The 19340-nt window shown below is 40.6% G+C and overlaps 1 protein-coding gene across 2 annotated transcripts in view; it reads right to left on the bottom strand.

Moving 5' to 3' along the window:
* EXD1 (exonuclease 3'-5' domain containing 1) overlaps window positions 1-19340 on the bottom strand; it is a 78722-nt gene that overhangs the window by 11130 nt on the left and 48252 nt on the right. Inside the window, exon 12 of one of the 2 annotated variants that reach the window (XM_081830956.1) lies at window positions 4866-5116. The exons of the other annotated variant lie outside the window; for it this stretch is intronic. Coding sequence (XP_081687082.1) covers window positions 5021-5116 — 96 coding nt within the window. The 3' untranslated portion in view covers window positions 4866-5020. Of the gene's footprint in view, window positions 1-4865; window positions 5117-19340 lie in introns of those variants that run through there. 2 annotated transcript variants of the gene reach the window in all.

Raw genomic sequence — 19340 nt, forward strand, 5'->3', positions numbered from 1 at the left:
GTAAATTAATAAATGAGAAAGGAATGATAAGATTGGAAAATAATCATTTCAAAACCATAATAATTGATTCAGGCAAGTATCATCAATGCATGATGCTAAAACTAGCAGGTGAAAGTTTGAAGAGTAAGAGGGTATTTACACAGTGTCAAAGTATTTCCATACAAAATACTTATTAACTGTAAAAGGTAAAAAAGTAACTTCATAGTGGAAAAGCCTGGCAAACATCACCTTAACCAAGTGAACAAAAGCAAGGGAAGTTAACATCACTGGTAATGGTATTAATTAACAGCATGAGCGTTCTTCTACAATGCGCTGAAAAGAACTCGGCATCACTTCTGTGGAACTACAGCTAAACTAACATGACCTAAATCTAACACCAGAGAAAGTCAAATTGAGAGACATTAGCTCAAAAAACAACTAGGTTTACAGGAAGGTGAGTAAACAAACTTCTTCATTCCTCCTACTAATTACAACTAAAACCCCTAAACACTATATAGAAAACAAACATAAGACTCTGAATGGTGGAGAGAAGACAAACCAGCAAGGAACCTCAGGACAACAGGAATGACATGGTGGTGAGAGCCCTGGGTTTTCTTTTTGTCTTGTGTTTTTCTTCTTTTGTCTTGTGAGATCCCTGGGTTTTCTTTTTGTTTTCTTTCTTTCAGATCCCTGGATCTGAAGAAGTTGGCAAACTTGAAACCAATAGGTACAGATAAAAAAGCCCCAACAAAAGCCCATTTTTTAAGCCAAAAAACGAGGAAGAGGGCAGCCTGGCAAGACAGAAAATTTTTACACAATACCACACTCCAGCCAAATAACACAGGAAAAAAACTATGGCCCAGCCCACATCCACGTCAGCAAAGGCTGACTGGGGAGCCTAAATTTTCACCCTTGCAGCCTATAACAAGGTGCCCCAACACCCCTATGAGATAGTATCAAAGAAAGCCAAGTAGGGAACCAGGACTTTCATCCTATCTTGGGGTAGCAAGAACTCCTACCCCAGGGCATCAGTGGAGACCATGTGGAGATATGGAGCTCAAACCTCCCACCAGCCTAACAGGAACCCTCCACATTCAGATATCAATGGAAATCAAGTGAAGAACCTGAATTTCTACCTCTACCTGACAGTAACAAGATGGCACATCCCCTTCCCCTGCTGGAGTGCTATCAGAGAACGCCAACTAAAACAGGCTTAAATAAGACCCAGAATCATATTTGAAGACACAGATGAAAATGTCCAGGTTTCAATGGAGAATCACGAGGAATCAAGATCTCTAACTGAATGAAAAAAAGACAATAGAGACAACACTAAAATGACAGGGATGACACATTTCCTATTGAGGAAAAATAATTCAGATGACAGTGAATTTCTTTTCAAAAATTTTTATTTATTTATTTTAAGTAATTTCTACACCCAACATGGGGCTCAAATTCACAACCCCAAAATCAAGAGTCACATGCTCTACCAACTTAGCCAGCCAAGTACCCCTAAATGACAGTGAATTTCTTTTTTTTTTTTTTTTTTTTTAAAGATTTTATTTATTTATTTGAGACGGAGAGAATGAGAGAGACAGAGAGCACATGAGAGGGGGGAGAGTCAGAGGGAGAAGCAGGCTTCCTGCCGAGCAGGGAGCCCGATGCGGGACTCGATCCCGGGACTCCGGGATCATGACCTGAGCCGAAGGCAGTCGCTTAACCAACTGAGCCACCCAGGCGCCCGACAGTGAATTTCTTATCAGAAACCATGGAGGCGGGAAGAGAGTGGCACAATATTTTTACAATGATGAAAGAATTGACAACTCAGAATCCTATACTCAGTGAAAATATCTTTCAGGGTTGAAGGGGAAATCAAGATACTGTCAGATGAGGAAAAACTAAGAGACTATGTAGTCATAAGACCTGTCCTAAAAGAATAGCTAAAGGAGTTCTCTAAACAGAAAAGAAATTGTAGGGCGCCTGGGTGGCTCAGTTGGTTAAGCGACTGCCTTCGGCTCAGGTCATGATCCTGGAGTCCCTGGATCGAGTCCCGCATCAGGCTCCCTGCTCGGCAGGGAGTCTGCTTCTCCCTCGGACCCTCCCCCCTCTCATGTGCTCTCTCTCATTCTCTCTCTCTCAAATAAAAAAAAAAAAATCTTTAAAAAAAAAAAGAAAAGAAATTGTAGAAGAAGGTACTTTTGAACATCAAGAAAGAAAAAAGAACACGATAAGTAAAAATATATGTCAGGTAGGGGCGCCTGGGTGATTCAGTCAGTTAAACATCTGCCTTCAGCTCAGGTCATGATCTCAGGGTCCTGGGATCGAGCCCCACATCTGGCTCCCTGCTCAGTGGGGAGCCTGCTCCTCCCTCTCCCTCTGCAGCTCCCCCTTCTTGTGCTCTCTCTCTCTGTCAAATAAGTAAATAAAAAAATACATATATATAATATATAAATATATATAAATAAATATATATAATATATATAAATAAATATATATAATATATAAATATAATATATAATATATTTATATATTATATAATATATATTATATTTATATATAATTTATATATAAATATAATATATATATATATTTTCTCCTCTTGATTTTGTTTGACTTAGTGTTTGTGGTATGCTTGTCGAACATATTCCTCCCGATTATGTTTGACAGTTGAAGCAAAAATTATACCACTATTATGGACTGAATGTTGTGTCCCTCCAAAATTCATATGGTGAAAACCTAATGCACAAGGTAATGGTATTAGGAGGTGGGGCCTTCTGAAGGTGATTAGGTCATGTGGTCATAGTTCTTATGAATGGAAGTAGCGGCTTTATAAAAAAGACCCTATAGAGCTCCCTAGCCCCTTCCACCATGTGAGGACACAGTGAGAAGTCAGTAATCCGCAACCCAGAAGAGGGTCTTCACCAGAACTTGCTTCCTCCAGAACTATGAGAAATTTTTGCTGTTTAGAGGCCACCCAATCTGGGGCACCTGGGTGGCTCAGTCAGTTAAGTGTCTGCCCTTGTCAGGTCATGATCCCAGGGTCCTAGGTTTAAGGCCCATGTCAAGCTCCCTGTTCAGCAGGGAGTCTGCTTCTCCCTCTCCCTCTGCTCCTCCCTGTCCTGCTTGTGCTCTCTCTCTGCCTCTCAAATAAATAAACAAAATCTTTAAAAAAAATAAATAAAAGCCACCCAGTCTATGGTATTTTGTTATAGCAGTCCAAATGGACTAAGACAATCACCGTCTGATGTTTTAAATATATGTAGAGGAAATATTTGAGACAGCAGAATGCTGGCAGTTCTAGAAGTACTTTAAGGCAAGTAAGGGAAATAAAAGGCATTCGAATTGGAAAGGAAGAAATAAAACTGTCCCATTTGCAGATGACATGATTGTTACATAGAAAAAACAAGGAGGGACACCTGGGTGGCTCAGTGGGTTCAGTGTCTGCCTTCGTCTCTGGTCATGACCCCAGGGTCCTGGGATCGAGCCCCACATCGGGCTCCCTTCTCAGTAGGGAGTCTGCTTCTCCCTCTGCCTGCCGCTGCCCCTGCTCTTGCTCTCTCTCCCTCTCTCTGTGACAAAAAAAAAAAAAAAAAAAACAAGGAAAAGAAATCTACCAAAGAAATTTAAGAACCAGTATGCGAGGTCAGCAAGATCTTAGGATATAAGATAACCATATAAAAATAAACTGCATTTTTATATACTAGCAATGAACATGTGGACACTTAGATTAAAATACAATACCATTTAGATCACTCAGAAAAGAAGAGAAATATTTATGGATAAATCTAGCATTGTAATCTATGAAGCACAAAGTTTTTTTTGTTTTTTTGGGTTTTTTTTAAAGATTTCATTTATTTGACAGAGAGAGACACAGCGAGAGAGGGAACACAAGCAGGGGGAGTGGGAGAGGGAGAAGCAGGCCCCCCCACAGAGCAGGGAGCCCAATGCAAGGCTCAATCCCAGGACCCCGGAATCCCAGGACCCTGGGATCATGACCTGAGCCAAAGGCAGACGCTTAATGACTGAGCCACCCAGGCGCCCCAAAGCACAGAGTTTAATTTTTATAAAGTCCAATTCATATATATATTTTTCTCTCTTTTTTTAAGATTTTATTTTTAATTAATCTCTACACCCAACATGGGGCTGGAACTCACAACTCTGAGATGAAGAGGTCCACAAACTGAGCCTGCCAGACACCCCCATATATATTTTTTATTTTGTGGCTTGTGCTTTTGATATGATATCTAGGCAACCATTGCTTAATCCAAGGTCACAAAGACCAGCTGAATTACAAAAGAAATAAGAAAGATAACCTTTTCAACAAATCATGCTAGAGTATCTGCACATCTATAAGGAGAAAAATGTACTTTGACCTAAGTCTTGCACCACATAATAAATTAACTCAAAGTGGATTGTGGACTTAAATGTAAACTGTAAAACTATAAGACGCTCAGGAAAAAATATAGCAGAAAATCTTTGGGATATAGATCTAGGCAAAGAGTTTTTAGACTTGAAACCAAAAGCATTATCCATGAAAATAAGCTGATGAATTTTACTTCATCAAAATGAAAAACTCTCTGAAAGACTTCGTTAAGAGGATGAAAAGGCAGACTATAGACTGAAATAAAATATTTGCAAACCATATATGCGACCAAGGACAAGTATTTTTTTTTTTTAAAGATTTTATTTATTTATTTGACAGATTGATAGCGAGAGCAGGAACACAAGCAGGGGGAGTGGGAGAGGGAGAAGCAGGCTTCCTGCCGAGCAGGGAGCCCAATGTGGGACTCGATCCCAGGACCCTGGGATCATGACCTGAGCCGAAGGCAGACGCTTAACGACTGAGCCACCCAGGCGCCCAGGACAAGTATTTAAATACATTAACAACTCTCAAAACCCAACAGTAGCCTTTTGCCTTGTCACATCCATGAAAGCAAGATGGGTCACCAGCAGTTCTATTGAAGCCACTCATGAGAATTCAGCCAAGCTGCTCACTCTTGCCAACTTTGCTCAAATCAGCACAATCTGGTCTGGAAATAAGGCCTCAGTTAAGTGACAGCAGTGTTTGCATCAGTGTGCAAAGGGATAGGCTGCATCCAGTTGGACACGTGATATTCCTTGAATGGCTCATCCAAGACATCTAGTGACAAAACAAACAAACAAAAGCAATGCTAGCTCTTTGCACTTTAAGCAATGGAGATAACAGTGAGAACAACAAACTTAACAGTAAATGGGAAACAATATAAATAGAAAACAGTCCAAAAGCAAAGAATCCATAGACAAAAGACATAAAGAGACATTTCAACAAGGAAGATACATAGATGGCAAATAAACACATGAAAAGATGTTCGACATCGTTAGCCATTAGGGAAATGCAAAATAAAATCATGATGAGCTACCACCTCACCCCACTCACACTGCTAAAATAAAAAATACAGACAATACCAAGTGTTACTGAAGATTTGGTGAAACTGCTTTGCTCATACATTGCTGCTGGGAATGCAAAATGGTATAGCCACTTTGGAAAACAATCTGACAGTTTCTTTAAAAACTAAACATGTAACTATCATACAATTCAGCAGTTGCAGTCCTGGGCAGTTCTCCAGAGAAATAAAGAATTAGAATCACAGAAAAACCTGTATGTAAGTGTTTATAGTAGCTTTATGCGTCATAGTAAAAAATTGGAAACACCCCAGATGTCTTTCAACAGATCCATACCATGAAATACTACTCAGCGAGAAGGAAAGATTGCTGCATGCAACAACCTACATGAATCTCCAGAGAACTATGCTGGGTGAAAAAAGCCAATCCAAAAGGTTACATACCATATGGTTCTATCTATATAACTTTCTTGAAACAAAATTATAGAAATGGAGAACAGAGTACTGCTTTCCAGGATTAAGGAGGAGATAAGGGTGAGAAGAAAATGAAGGTGGCTATAAAAGGGCAACATGAAGGATGCTTCTGGTGATGGAAATGTTCCATATCTTGACTGTATTAAGGTCAATATCCTGCTTTTGATGTTATGCCACAGTTTTGCAAGATGTTACCAATGGGGCAAACTAGGGAAAGGGTACATGAGCTCTCCCTGTAATATTCCTTAGAACTGCATGCAACTCGGGCACCTGGGTGGCTCAGTTGGTTAAGCGACTGCCTTCGGCTCAGGTCATGATCCTGGAGTCCCGGGATCGAGTCCCGCATCAGGGTCCCTGCTCAGCAGGGAGTCTGCTTCTCCCTCTGACCCTCCTCCCTCTCATGCTCTCTGTCTCTCATTCTCTCTCTCAAATAAATAAATAAAATCTTAAAAAAAAAAAAAAAAAAAAGAACTGCATGCAACTCTATAATTATCTCACATTAAAAATTTAGTTAAAAAATAACTTGCCTGGGGGCACCTGGCTGGCTCAGTCAATAGAGTATGTGACTCTTGATCTCAGGGTTGCGAGTTCAAGCCCCATGTGGGGCATAGAGCCAACTTAAAAATTTTAAAAAAATAACTTGCCTATATTCTTAAAAAAAAGAGTCAGTGTCATGAAATATAAAGAAAGATTCAGGAAATGATCCAGAATAAAGAAGACTAAAGAGACATAACAACTCATAATCTTGGATTTTCTTTTGCTATCAAGGATATTATTGAGATAATTGGCAACATTTGAACAAAGCCTATAGATTATAAAATCATATTGTGCCCCTCTCATCCCCTAATTTTGTTAAATGTATGCTGGTAGTATAAGAAATTTCTTGTTTATTGTAGGTAATATACACTGAAGTATGAGGGGGGAAAGGGGTATCATGCATGCAACTTGACACAATTCAGAAAAAAAGTAGAGAGGGCAAAAGAGATAAGCAAGTGTAGGTAAATGTTAACAATTGGAGAATCTGTGTGAAGGATATTCAGGAATTCTATGTGCTATTCTTGTAACTTTTCTGTAATCTGAAATTATGTCAAAATAAAAAACATTCAAATCAGAAAACATAAACTGTGATATAACCATATAATGAAAGGCTATTCTTCAACAAAAACGGACAAACTACTTGGAACAACATGGATAAGTCTCAAAAACAATACCCTGAATGAAAGAAGCCTTACTAAAAAGAGTACATGTTGTTACAAATGGCCAACAGACACATGAAAAAATGCTCAACATCACTTGGCATCAGGGAAATACAAATCAAAACCACAATGAGATACCACCTCACCCCAGTCAGAATGGCTAAAATTAACAACTCAGGAAACAAAAGATGTTGGCAAGGTTGTGGAGAAAGGGGAAACTGCTTACACTGTTGGTGGGAATGCAAACTGGTGCAGCTACTCTGGAAAACAGTACGGAGGTTCCTCAAAAAGTTAAAAATAGAGCTACCCTATGACCCAGCAATTGCACTACTAGGTATTTATCCAAAGGAAATAAACATAATGATTCGAAGGGGCACATGCACCCCAATTTTTATAGCAGCAATGTCCACAATAGCCAAACTATGGAAAGAGCCCAGAAGTCCATTGACAGATGAATGGATGAAGAAGAGGTGGTATATATATACTATGGAATAGTATTCAGCCATCAAAAAGAATGAAATCTTGCCATTTGCAATGACGTGGATGGAACTAGAGGGTATTATGCTAAGTGAAATAAGTTAATCAGAGAGAGACAAATACCATATGATTTCATGGTGGAATTTAAGAAAAAAACAGATGAACATAAGGGAAGGGAAGGAAAAATAAAGTAAGATGAAAATTGAGAAGGAGGCAAACCATAAGAGACACTGAACTCTAGGAAACAAACAGGGTTGCTGGAGTGGAGGGGGTAAGGGGATAGGGTAACTAGGTGATGCGCATTAAGGAGGGCACGTGATATAATGAGCACTGGGTGTTATATGCAACTGATAAATGACTAAATTCTACCTCTGCAACTAATAATAAAAAAAGAATACATGTTGTACAATATGTCTATATGAAGTTCTAGGATAGGCAAAATTAATCTATGATGGAAAAAATCAGAACAGAGGTTGCCTCTGGAGGGTGGAGGGGGCAATGTTTCTGAGAAAGGCCATGAGAGAACTTTCTAGATTGCTCAGGATCTTCTGAATCTTCATAGAAGTTTGGGGTTACATAGTTGTGTACATTTGTCATAACTCATCAAATGGTACATTTATGATTGTACCTTTCATGGTATGTAAATTTTATCTAAAAAATAACCAAATACCAACTACTATTTAATATTACATATGCTCAAGTGTTTGGGCGAAGTATTCTGTTGTCTCTAACTTACTCTGAAAATCATGAAACAATGAAATGGCAATTGTAGAATCTACATAGTGGATATAGCATTCACTGTAAAATAATTTGTGTCTATGTTTGACATTTTTATAATAAGATACCGGGAAAAAAGTCACTGAGATCAAATGGCAAACATTCCAGATTTCTAAAAATTCTAGGATTCAATTGCACACAAATAGTGAAAAAACTTAACTTTGTCACTGAACCAAAATTTTGATGAATTGTTACACAATTCCTAATCCTGAGAAGTGCTCCAGAAGTGACCTTGTTAACTCTGACCAGTAGGTTTCATTTTCCCTACTTAGCATTGATTTCTCAAGCTCTTTTCAAATTCTCACTCCTCCATGAAACTTTTCCTGATTTGTCCTTCTCTCTTGTTAACTCTAGTCAAATTGGATCAAATCACATTTTTATGAACTGCGTCCTGCTTATTCCAGCCCCTGCCCCAGACCTTTGTAGGCACTGAGAGCCTGCTACCTACAGATTCTGCCCCATCAGCCCCAAACTAATGAGGACCTTGCCTGGTACAATACCTGTTCCTTTTCCTCTACTGAGGATATAGACTGCTGCCCTTGGCCTGCTGTGGACAGTGCTGGATGTCTGCAGGAACACTGAATTGAGTCTTCCTGTTTACCCCTCCAGTGTGCATGATCAGTCTAGACAAAGACCTCCGGCCTGGGTCCTTGATTCTCACTCCAGTTTCCTTCCAGGGTTGCATCCTGCCCCTGGAGCCTGTTTTTCAGTCAAGTCAACGCTCTGACCCCTTACAAAGTTTCTAACCATCCCTTTATGCAGTATTACTTACACTGACTCATAGGATTTTTTCTCTTCTACTTGTTGGCCAGTATCTGCTGATGAGAAATCCTGTAACCATGTCCTGAACCCCTCACTTTGGGACCTTCAGAGACTGATCCCCAAATGATTTGATTTGGATTCAGTGATGGGGCTTCATCCCAGCCCCCTCATGCTTTATCCTGGTCTCACCTATTCTAAGGTCCTTACTAGAAGGTCCCGGCATGTGAAACTGAGAGCCATGTCATTACAACAATTATTTCCATGCATCTTATTTTTTCAATTGTAAGAGCCTTAAACATAGGGGTGGCCTGGCTGGCTCAGTCAGTGGAGCATCTGACTCTTGATCTCAGGGTCGTGAGTTTGAGCCCCACATCGGGTGTAGAGATTACTTAAAATAAAAAAAAAATTTTAAAAGCCTTAAATATAAAAGTTATGTCTAATTTATCTTCCCACTTCTCACAATACTTTGCACATTGTTTGCATAAAGTAAATAAATAATAGACTGATGGAATATTTAATAAATTAGAGAGTTTCATGACCATTTTCATAAATTGCTAGGGAAAAAAATTCTCATTGCCAGTCACACTGGACAAGTTGGTATGTCCAAATATCCTCTGTGCTTGCTGGACTTGTACCTGCCTTTTTTTTTTTTTTTAAAGATTTTACTTATTTATTTGACAGAGAAAGAGAGAGCACAGCTGGGGGAGCAGGAGAGGGAGAAGCAGGCTCTCCGCTGAGCGGGGAGCCCGACGCGGGGCTCGATCCCAGGACCCCGGGATCCTGACCTGAGCCGAAGACAGATGCTTAACGGACTGGGCTACACAAGCACCCCTATGCCTGCTTTTTAACTACATATATTCTCAGGCTTCACCCTAAACTTACTGAACCCCAGGCTCTGAGAACAGAGCCACAAGTTTGTGGTAGAGGGTGGAAGCTTCACACATAGCCAGTTTGGTGGAGCAAACTGTGACAGGGGGCTTACTTTAGGGTACCATCTGGGAAGCTTTTCAAGGGCAGATTCCTTGAGCCCAGCTCCAGCAATTGATTCAGAAGGGCTTGAGAGGAGCCCCAGAATCTGCATTATAAATCGGCACACAGAGGTTGTGATGCTGGCAGCCCTGGGTCAGACTTTGAAAGACACTGATTTGAGAAGTAATCTTTTCATCAGTAGAAATTTCTGTCACTCCCTCCTGAATGGTATCATCACAGACACAGCGATAGATAAATTGTGGTATATACCAAAAATGAAAATTAATGAGACATAGCCATATACAACATATAACAACAAAATAATATTGCATTAAAAGAGGTCAGTACGAAAGAATGCATACTTTATAATTCTATATATAAAGTTCAAAACCAGGCAAAGCTACTTGCCTGTTGGGGAATTCATAGGTGGATGGTGACCCTGTAGAGAAAAGCATGGATATGATTGCCATAAAAGTCAGGATAATGGTTATTTCTAGGGGTGGGTTGGTGGAGGTAGTTGTAATAGAAAATGGATACGAGGTGGGCGCCTGGGTGGCTCAGTTGGTTAAGCGACTGCCTTCGGCTCAGGTCATGATCCTGGAGTCCTGGGATCGAGTCCTGCATCGGGCTCCCTGCTCAGTGGGGAGTCTGCTTCTCCCTCTGACCCTCTTCCCTCTCATGCTCTCTCTCAAATAAATAAATAAAATCTTTAAAAAAAAAAAAAAGAAAATGGATACAAGGTAATATTCTATGGTAGTGGAAATGTTCTAGTTCTTGAACTGGGTGTTCACTTTAGATTTTTCTTTAAACAGTGAATTTTCATTATATAAACTTCTATGTATATTTCACAATAAAAAAAGTTTTAAAAAATTCCCTGTCATTGCTCATTTGTTCCTCTAAGTCTTCCTTGAAATTTTCCAGTTACCACTCTCACCTGGAAATCACTATAAGTTAATTTCGTAATTGAGATTTCACAAGATGCTAGATCAAAATGCTTTACTGATAGCCCAATATAGAATATCTAACACTTCTCTTCTCTTGTTCCTGGAATTCATAATCCAGAAACCCCCCAGAAAACCGTTAACACCAATCTGGCAAGGTCCACTATTTATAATTCATCACTGCTGTTGATTAGTCAGAATTCCTTCATCCTTTAGAGGCTACATATTTTTCTTTTAAAATATTTATTCCACTATTTTATGTAGTGTTGAGATCATGTTTGCATGATGGTGATTTCCAGAAACATTTTTTGAAATTCATGTATTTATTCCTCATTCTTCCCTAATCCCTATTATTCAGTCAGCACCTGCACCATAGACAGAGATGAATGAAAATAACCACGATATATTGTTAAGATTTTAGAAAAACTACAATATAATATTTAACTGACATCAGGGTGACTGGGTGGCTCTGTTGGTTGACCGTCCAACTCTTGATTTTGGCTCAGGTCATGATCTCAGGGTCATGAGATCAAGTCCTGCATAGGGCTCTGCACTTAGTGGGAAGTTGGTTTGGGATTCTCTCCCTCCCTCTGTCCCTCTCTCCACTTCGGTGCATGCATGTGCTCCCTCTCTCTCTAAAACAAATAAATAAATCTTTTAAAAAAAGAACATTTAACCAAGGTCATATGATGAGAAGTGGTACTAATGCACAATGCTTTGATTTCCCTGTTGTCCTTAAACATGAGCAATGAGTCACACAATATTACTGCTGCTTGCCTTCCATCACAACTGGGCCTTTTTTTCTTCTTACTGAAGGGAGATTTTCTTTTCTTTCTTTTTTTTTTTTAAGATTTTATTTATTGGGGCGCCTGGGTGGCTCAGTTGTTAAGCGTCTGCCTTCGGCTCAGGTCATGATCCCACGGTCCTGGGATCGAGCCCCGCATCGGGCTCCCTGCTCAGCGGGAAGCCTGCTTCTCCCTCTCCCACTCCCGCTGCTTGTGTTCCCTCTCTCGCTGTATCTCTCTCTGTCAAATAAATAAAATCTTTAAAAAAAAAAGATTTTATTTATTTATTTGAGAGAGAGCATAAGCGGGGGTGGGGGGCGGGGCAAAGGGAGAGGGACAAGCAAACTCCCTGCTTAGTGGGCTTGATCCCAGGACCTTGAGATCATGACCTGAGCCAAAGGCAGACACTTAACTGACTGAGCCACCTAGGCACCCTTGAAGGGAGATTTTCTTTTCTTTTCTTTTTTAAAGATTTTATTTATTTATTTATTTATTTATTTGAGAGAGAGAGCATGAGCAGGGGGAGGGGTTGGGGCAGAGGAAGAAGAAGACTCCCTGTTGAGTGCAGAGCTTGACCCAAGGACCCTGAGATCAAGACCTGAGCCCAAGTCAGATGCTTAACTGACTGAGCTACCCAGGTGCCCCTGAAGAGAGATTTTCAATGTACATTCAACTTTCAGTCATCTGCCTGACTTTGACTTCCTAATTCCTCTTTGGTTATCAAGTTTCTTCTGATTTCATTTATAGGATATCACTCCAAAGACCACTTCCTTTCCATCAGTTACAATTCATTAATATACCATTTTCTAAAATATCATCATTTTGGGGCACCTGGGTGGCTCAGTCGTTAGGTGTCTGCCTTTCCTCAGGTCATATCCCAGGGTCCTGGGATTGAGCCCTGCATTGGGCTCCCTGCTCGGTGGGAAGCCTGCTTCTCCTTCTCCCACTCCCCCTGCTTTGTTCCCTCTCTTGCTGTCTCTATCAAATAAATAAATAAAATCTTAAAAAAATATATCATCATTTTAAGTTTTCATCATCTAATTCCAACTGCATATCTGAAAACAGGGTTTCCCTTATACCCTCAGGCATGACATGGGTGGCAGGGCACAGATAACACAAGATAAATCCATGCAATATCATTTCCCGTCTCTGGAAGAAATCACACATGCTTGTGATAAACACTACAGGTACCCTCTTATGATATATCTCAAAAAGTATGTGGTATACCCCTATATCAGTCAGGATCTAACCAGGAAAATGGAAACACTCTAAGTATTTGAAACAGATGGAATTTAATGCAGGAAATTAATTACATACTGATGGAGGAGATGAGAAGTTAACAGTGGATGGTGAGGTAGTCCAGAGATGATCAACAGCAGGAATGCTCTACTACATCTAAGCTGGAGGAACAAAGAGAACAAGTGGTATTCCTGAGGCCAGGATCATTCTATAGAAACTGAAACCATGGCAGGCCTGGCAGGCTGGCAATGAAGCCATGGGTCAATGTTGGAGATACCACCGAGGGTGCAAAGGGGGAAAAGGCTGTGAATATCTGGGACTCTCCCTCTCTTTATCTTCCACCAGTGCTTCCCATTAGCCAGCACCAGCTGTAAAAAAAGCACAAGCATGGGGCGCCTGGGTGGCTCAGTCATTAAGCGTCTGCCTTCGGCTCAGGTCCTGATCCCAGGGTCCTGGGATCGAGCCCCACATCAGGCTCCCTGCTCAGCGGGAAGCCTGCTTCTCCCTCTCCCACTCCCCCTGCTTGTGTTCCCTCTCTCGCTGTGTCTCTCTCTGTCAAATAAATAAATATTTAAAAAAAAAAAAAAAAAAGCCCAAGCAGGAGAACAGGGAAAAGGCAAGAAATGGGGGGCCTGGGGGTAAAAGGAGATTCAGAGAAGTCATAACACGTCCAGAAAGTCAAAGGGCTACCACTTGGGAGAAGGAAAGGATTTATTCTCCATGGCACCATGGGAGGATCAACATATGGAAAATTCAGTAAAATGAAGTTCAACTCAAAATAAAGATGAACATTTAAATAAACAGAACTATCTAAAAAGGGGAACAGTTTGCCTTGAAAAGTGGCAAACTTGGAATCCGTAATTCTGTAAATATTTTGAACTATTACAGATAGTATGTTTTCCTACAAGTCTATATGATGTCATTAAAAGCCACAGAAAAATGTTGATAGGATCTAGGTGGTAGGTCTATGGGAATTCACTGTAAAACCTTTTGACTTTGTTGTATGTTTAAACTTCTCTATAATAAGATGTTAGAAAAACATCCCTGAATTCAGTAAGATATCTAGGCCCACAAAGTGAGATCATCTTTGTTTATAAGTATATTTGTTATCCATTACTAGATCACAAATTACCTCAAAACTTAGAAGCTTAAGGCAGCAAACATTTATTACTTCACAATTTCTGAGGATCAGGAGTCAAGGGTCAGTTTACCTGGGTAGTTACGGTTCAGAGTTTGTCATGAGATTTCAGTCAGGCTGTTGGCTGGGGCAGGTTATCTGAAGGCCTGACTGGGGAGGATGCACTTCCAAGGTTACTCATGTGGTTATTGGCAAGATACAGTCCCTCACAGGTTATTGGTGGGAGTTCTAAGGTTTTTTTGCCAGGTTGACATCTCAGTAGGGCTGCCTGAGTGTTCTGACAATGACAGCTGTCTTACCTCAGAGCAAGTGACCAGAGAAAGAGTGCACCCAAGAAGGAAGCCACAGTATTAGACTTTTCAGTGAAAACAAATGTATACCAAGATTCTGGGAAGATGGCAGCAGCAGCTGTGGTGGCATAGTTTTTAGATCTGCCCAAATTCCCACACAAAAACAGAATAAATGAGCTCGGAGCCTTGAAAATATTTGCAATAAAACTCGGTGACAAAGTATCCTGTGAACCTTACAAGCTGGTGAGGACAAACCAGCAAGAGCTTTTGGGATCCATGTAAGAAAAAATAGAAACAATGGGACATGTGACAGACCTAAAAAGAAACCCCTAAAATAGCCAGCAGTTATTCCTTAGAAAGCAAGGGCCAATTTGAGAACAATGACTGAAACTGAGAGGGTTTTGCCCACTCCATTAGCAAAAGAGTGTAAGGGACCCATAATGTAAAGGTTTATGTTGGCTGGAACAGCCTAGACCCTATATTCCAGAAAATAACCAACCATGCCTCCCTTCCTGGATAGGGTCACACACTGAGGGGAAACCGCTAGAAATGGAGTCAAAACTGAGCAGGACACGGACAACAAAAAAGAAGGAAAGAGAAGCTCAAGATCAAAGTGCGGCAGAAAAATAGAGTCAGGAAACCTCAGAAAGAAAATCACAATAGTTTTAACATGATACAGAAACAAGAAAAGAGGGAGCTCTGTGAAGTTAAAAAACCAATCGAATCAAGCCTCCTACCAAAATTTTAGGAAAACTACTTTCACGTAAATATGGGCAACAAAAAAGCATGCCACTCAAATCCCATACAAGTTTATTATAAGGAAAAAGAGAATAAAAAGCAGAATAACATCCCAATGAAATCATGAAAAAGAGACATACTCAAAAACAGAACAACACTCAAATGTAGCATTGCATAACAAGCTAAAAGTCATTAAAAATATTATACAAGAGGGGCGCCTGGACAACTCAATTGGTTAAGTGACCCACTCTTGATTTTGGCTCATAATCTCAGGGTCATGGGATTGAGTCCTATGCTCAGCACTGAGTCCGCTTCAGATTCTCTCCCTCTGCCTCTCCCCCTGCTCTCTCTCTCTAAAATAAATAAATTAAATCTTAAAAATATATATATTACAAGAGGGGTGCCTGACTGGCCCAGTTGGTAGAGCCAACTCTTGATCTCAGGGTCTTGAGTTCAAGCCCCACATTGGGCATGGAGCCTACTTAAAAAATATATTATACAAGATAAAAAAGAACATAATATGAATTAGAAATATTTAAAAATGAGGTGACAGAACCTGAAAGAGAATTAGAAATACAATTTAATAAACCATTTTTTAAAAAGACTAAAATGGAAGCAACACATAAGCAAATAAATACAAGTGATATCAAGAAAAAGAGGAGAAAAGGAGGAACATTCTTTAAACTGAAAAGACATGTAAAAGGAAAGTAAAAGGATTTGAAGGTGGCAAATATAAGGACAAGCAAAGAAAATCCAACACAAGGAAAATAGAAGCATTTGAAGAATAAAAACAAAGCAAGGGAAGAGAATACTAAAAATATAATTCAAGAAAGCATTCCTGAAATTTAAGAAACAAATAAGCTTAAAACTACTTATTAAAAAGGCATGCTGTAGGGGCACCTGGGTGGCTCAGTCGGCTAAACGTCTGCCTTCAGCTCAGGTCATGATCCCGGGGTCCTGGGATCGAGCCCTACATCGGGCTCCCTGCTCAGCAGGGAGCCTGCTTCTCTCCCTGCCTGCTGCTCTGCTTACTTGTGCTCTCTGTCTCTCTGTCAAATGAATAAATAAAATCTTTAAAAAAAAAAAAAAAGGCATGCTGTAGGGGTGCCTGGCTGGCTCTGTCAGTGGACCAAGCGACTCTTGATCTTGGGGTTGTGATTTCGAGCCCATGTTGGGGGTAGAGATTACTTAAAATCTTTTAAAAAATTATTTATCTTTAGGGCACCTGGGTAGCTCAGTTGGTTGGGCAACTGCCTTTGGCTTGGGTCATGATCCTTAGGTCCTGGGATCAAGTCCCACATCGGGCTCCCTGCTCAGCAGGGAGCCTGTTTCTCCCTCTGCCTGCTGCTCCCCCGGCTGTGCTCTCTCTAATAAATAGACAAATAAATAAATAAATAATCTTTTTCAAAACATTATTTATCTTTAAAGAAAAAGAAAAAAATACTTTGGGCTTCCAGGCAAGAAGACTTTGTGACATAAAATTAGAAATAATGTTAGGGGCGCCTGGGTGGCTCAGTCAGTTGAGTGTCCAACTCCTGATTTCAGCTCAGGTCATGATCTCAGGGTTGTGAGATGGGGCCCCACCTTGAGCTCCACACTGTGCATGGAGACTAGTTAAGATTTCCTCTCCGGGGCGCCTGGGTGGCTCAGTTGGTTAAGCGACTGCTTTCGGCTCAGGTCATGATCCTGGAGTCCCGGGATCGAGTCCCGCATCGGGCTCCCTGCTCAGCAGGGAGTCTGCTTCTCCCTCTCCCGCTCCCCCCTCTTGTGCTCTCTCTCTCTCACTCTCTCTCTAAAATAAATAAATAAAAATTAAAAAAAAAAAAAGATTTCCTCTCCTTCTGCCCCTCTCTACCCCATGCATGAGCATGCATGCATGTGCTCTCTCTCTTTCTCTCTGTCTCTTTTTAAAGACTTTATTTATATATTTGAGAGAGAAAGAGTGAGCAAGAGAGAGAGAGAACATAAGCCAGGGGGAGGGCAGAGGGAGAGGGAGAAGCAGGCTCCCCACTGGCAGGGAGCCCATCTCGGGGCTTGATCTGAGGACCCTGGGATCATGACCTGAGTCGAAGGCAGATGCTTAACTGATTGAGCAACCCAGGCATCCCTCTTTCTCTCCAAGAAAGAAAGAAAGAAAGAAAGAAAGAAACTAAGAAAGTTAGATTAGTATACTTAGACTTTAACAGAAACATTTTGTTCCAGAAAAAAATGGAGTAATATATTTAAGATACTAGAAGAAGGAAAATGCAAATTAAGGATTTTATATCCAGGAAAACTGACCTGTAAATATAAAGCACAGATAAATTTCTTACATCATGCAAGAATTCAGGGAAGGTTGCTTCCATGAGCCCCCGCTAATGAATCTACTCTAGAAGAGCTTCAGACAATCAAAATGACTAGAAAGTCACTGACATAAGAGCTGGTAGTAAACATTAATTATATGGTTTCTTATAGAACTAAGACTAAATGAAGGTAAAAGAGTTAGGTTACAGTATGTAATAGCTACATGATCTGACAATGTAGATATAATACAACTATTAAAAAGAAGGGGGAGATTGGGAAATACATGCAGAAAAATATTCTTTGATTTTAGTAATCATAATTTGGTGATGGTAGTGATACTAGTATCAATATCATAAAACTTGTGCATGTGTAAAGTTGATAAAACAAATGAGTAGTTACAGGATAGTATCATTCTAACATCCCTCATGCCCTTAGGAACCAGAATTCTTTATGTGGAAGAGATACAGGTGTAATATAATTATCAGAATGGTGCTTACTTTTGGAGAGAAGTTAGGGACTGTGATTGAGTTGGGGCATGTGGGGGATTTTCTGAAATGTCTGCCAAGTTCTTTTGCATGACCTGGGTGGTTGCTACAAGAGTGTTCACCTTATTTTACTATGCTATAAAAATACATACCTCCTAGGGGCTCCTGGCTGGCTCAGTTGGAAGAGCACGCAACTATTAATCTCAGGGTTGTAAGTTTGAGCCCCACGTTGGGTGTAGAGATTACTTAAAAATAAAATCTTTTTTTAAGATTTATTTATTGGGGTGCCTGGGTGGCTCAGTCGTTAAGCATCTGCTTTCTGCTCAGGTCATGGTCCCAGGGTCCTGGGATCGAGCCCCACAACGGGTTCCCTGCTCAGCGGGAAGCCTGCTTCTCCCTCTCCCACTCCCCCTGCTTGTGTTCCCTCTCTCGCTGTGTCTCTCTGTCAAATAAATAAAATCTTTTAAAAAAAAAAGCTGTTATCTCCTAATTTAAAAATAAATAAATAAATATTTATTTATTTGAGAGAGAGAGAGAGTGGGGGGTAGAGGGTAGAAGGGACAAAGGGAGAGGGAGAAAGAAACCCAAGCAGACTCTGTGCTGGTCACGGAGCCCAATGGGCTCGATCTCAAGACCCTGAGACCACGATCTGAGCCAAAACCAAAAGTCAGACACTTAACCAACTGTGCCACCCAGTCACCCTTAAAAATAAAATCTTAAAAAAAAAATGCATATCTCCAGGGCACCTGGGTGGCTCGGTCAGTTAAGCATCTGCCTTCAGCTCAGGTCATGATCCCAGGGTCCTAGGATCAAGCCCCGAGTCAGGCTCCCTGCTCAAAGGGGAATCTGCTTCTCCTCTCCCTCTGCCCCTCCCCCACGCTCATGTTTTCTCTCTCTCTCTCTCTCTCAAGTAAATAAATAAAATCTTTTTAAAAAATGCATATCTCCTGGGGTGCCTGGGTGGCTCAGTAGTTAAGCGTCTGCCTTCGGCTCAGTTCATGATTCCAGGGTCCTGGGATCGAGCCCCGCATCGGGCTCCCTGCTCGGTGGGAGGCCTGCTTCTCCCTCTCCCTCTCCCCCTGTTTGTGTTCCTTCTCTCGCTGTCTCTCTGTCAAATAAATAAAAAATTTTTAAAAATCTTAAAAAAATGCATATCTCCTACAGTAATTATACATCTAAAATATTGGTTAAAGAGGGGCACCTGGGTGGTTAAATCAGTTGAGTGTCTGTTTCTTGATCTCAGCTCAGGTCTTGATCTCAGGGTAGTAAGTTTAAGCCCCAGGTTGGGCTCCAGGCTGGGTGTGGAGCCTACTTAAAAATAAATAAACAAATTTTAAAAATAAATAATAAAACAAAATATTGGCTAAAGAACAATTGCACTACTGGGTATTTACCCCAAAGATACAAAAGTAGGGATCCGAAGGGGTAC

Source organism: Leptonychotes weddellii, chromosome 9 (assembly GCF_054177405.1).
Source record: "Leptonychotes weddellii isolate Sample4059 chromosome 9, ASM5417740v2, whole genome shotgun sequence".
Lineage (NCBI taxonomy): Eukaryota > Metazoa > Chordata > Mammalia > Carnivora > Phocidae > Leptonychotes > Leptonychotes weddellii.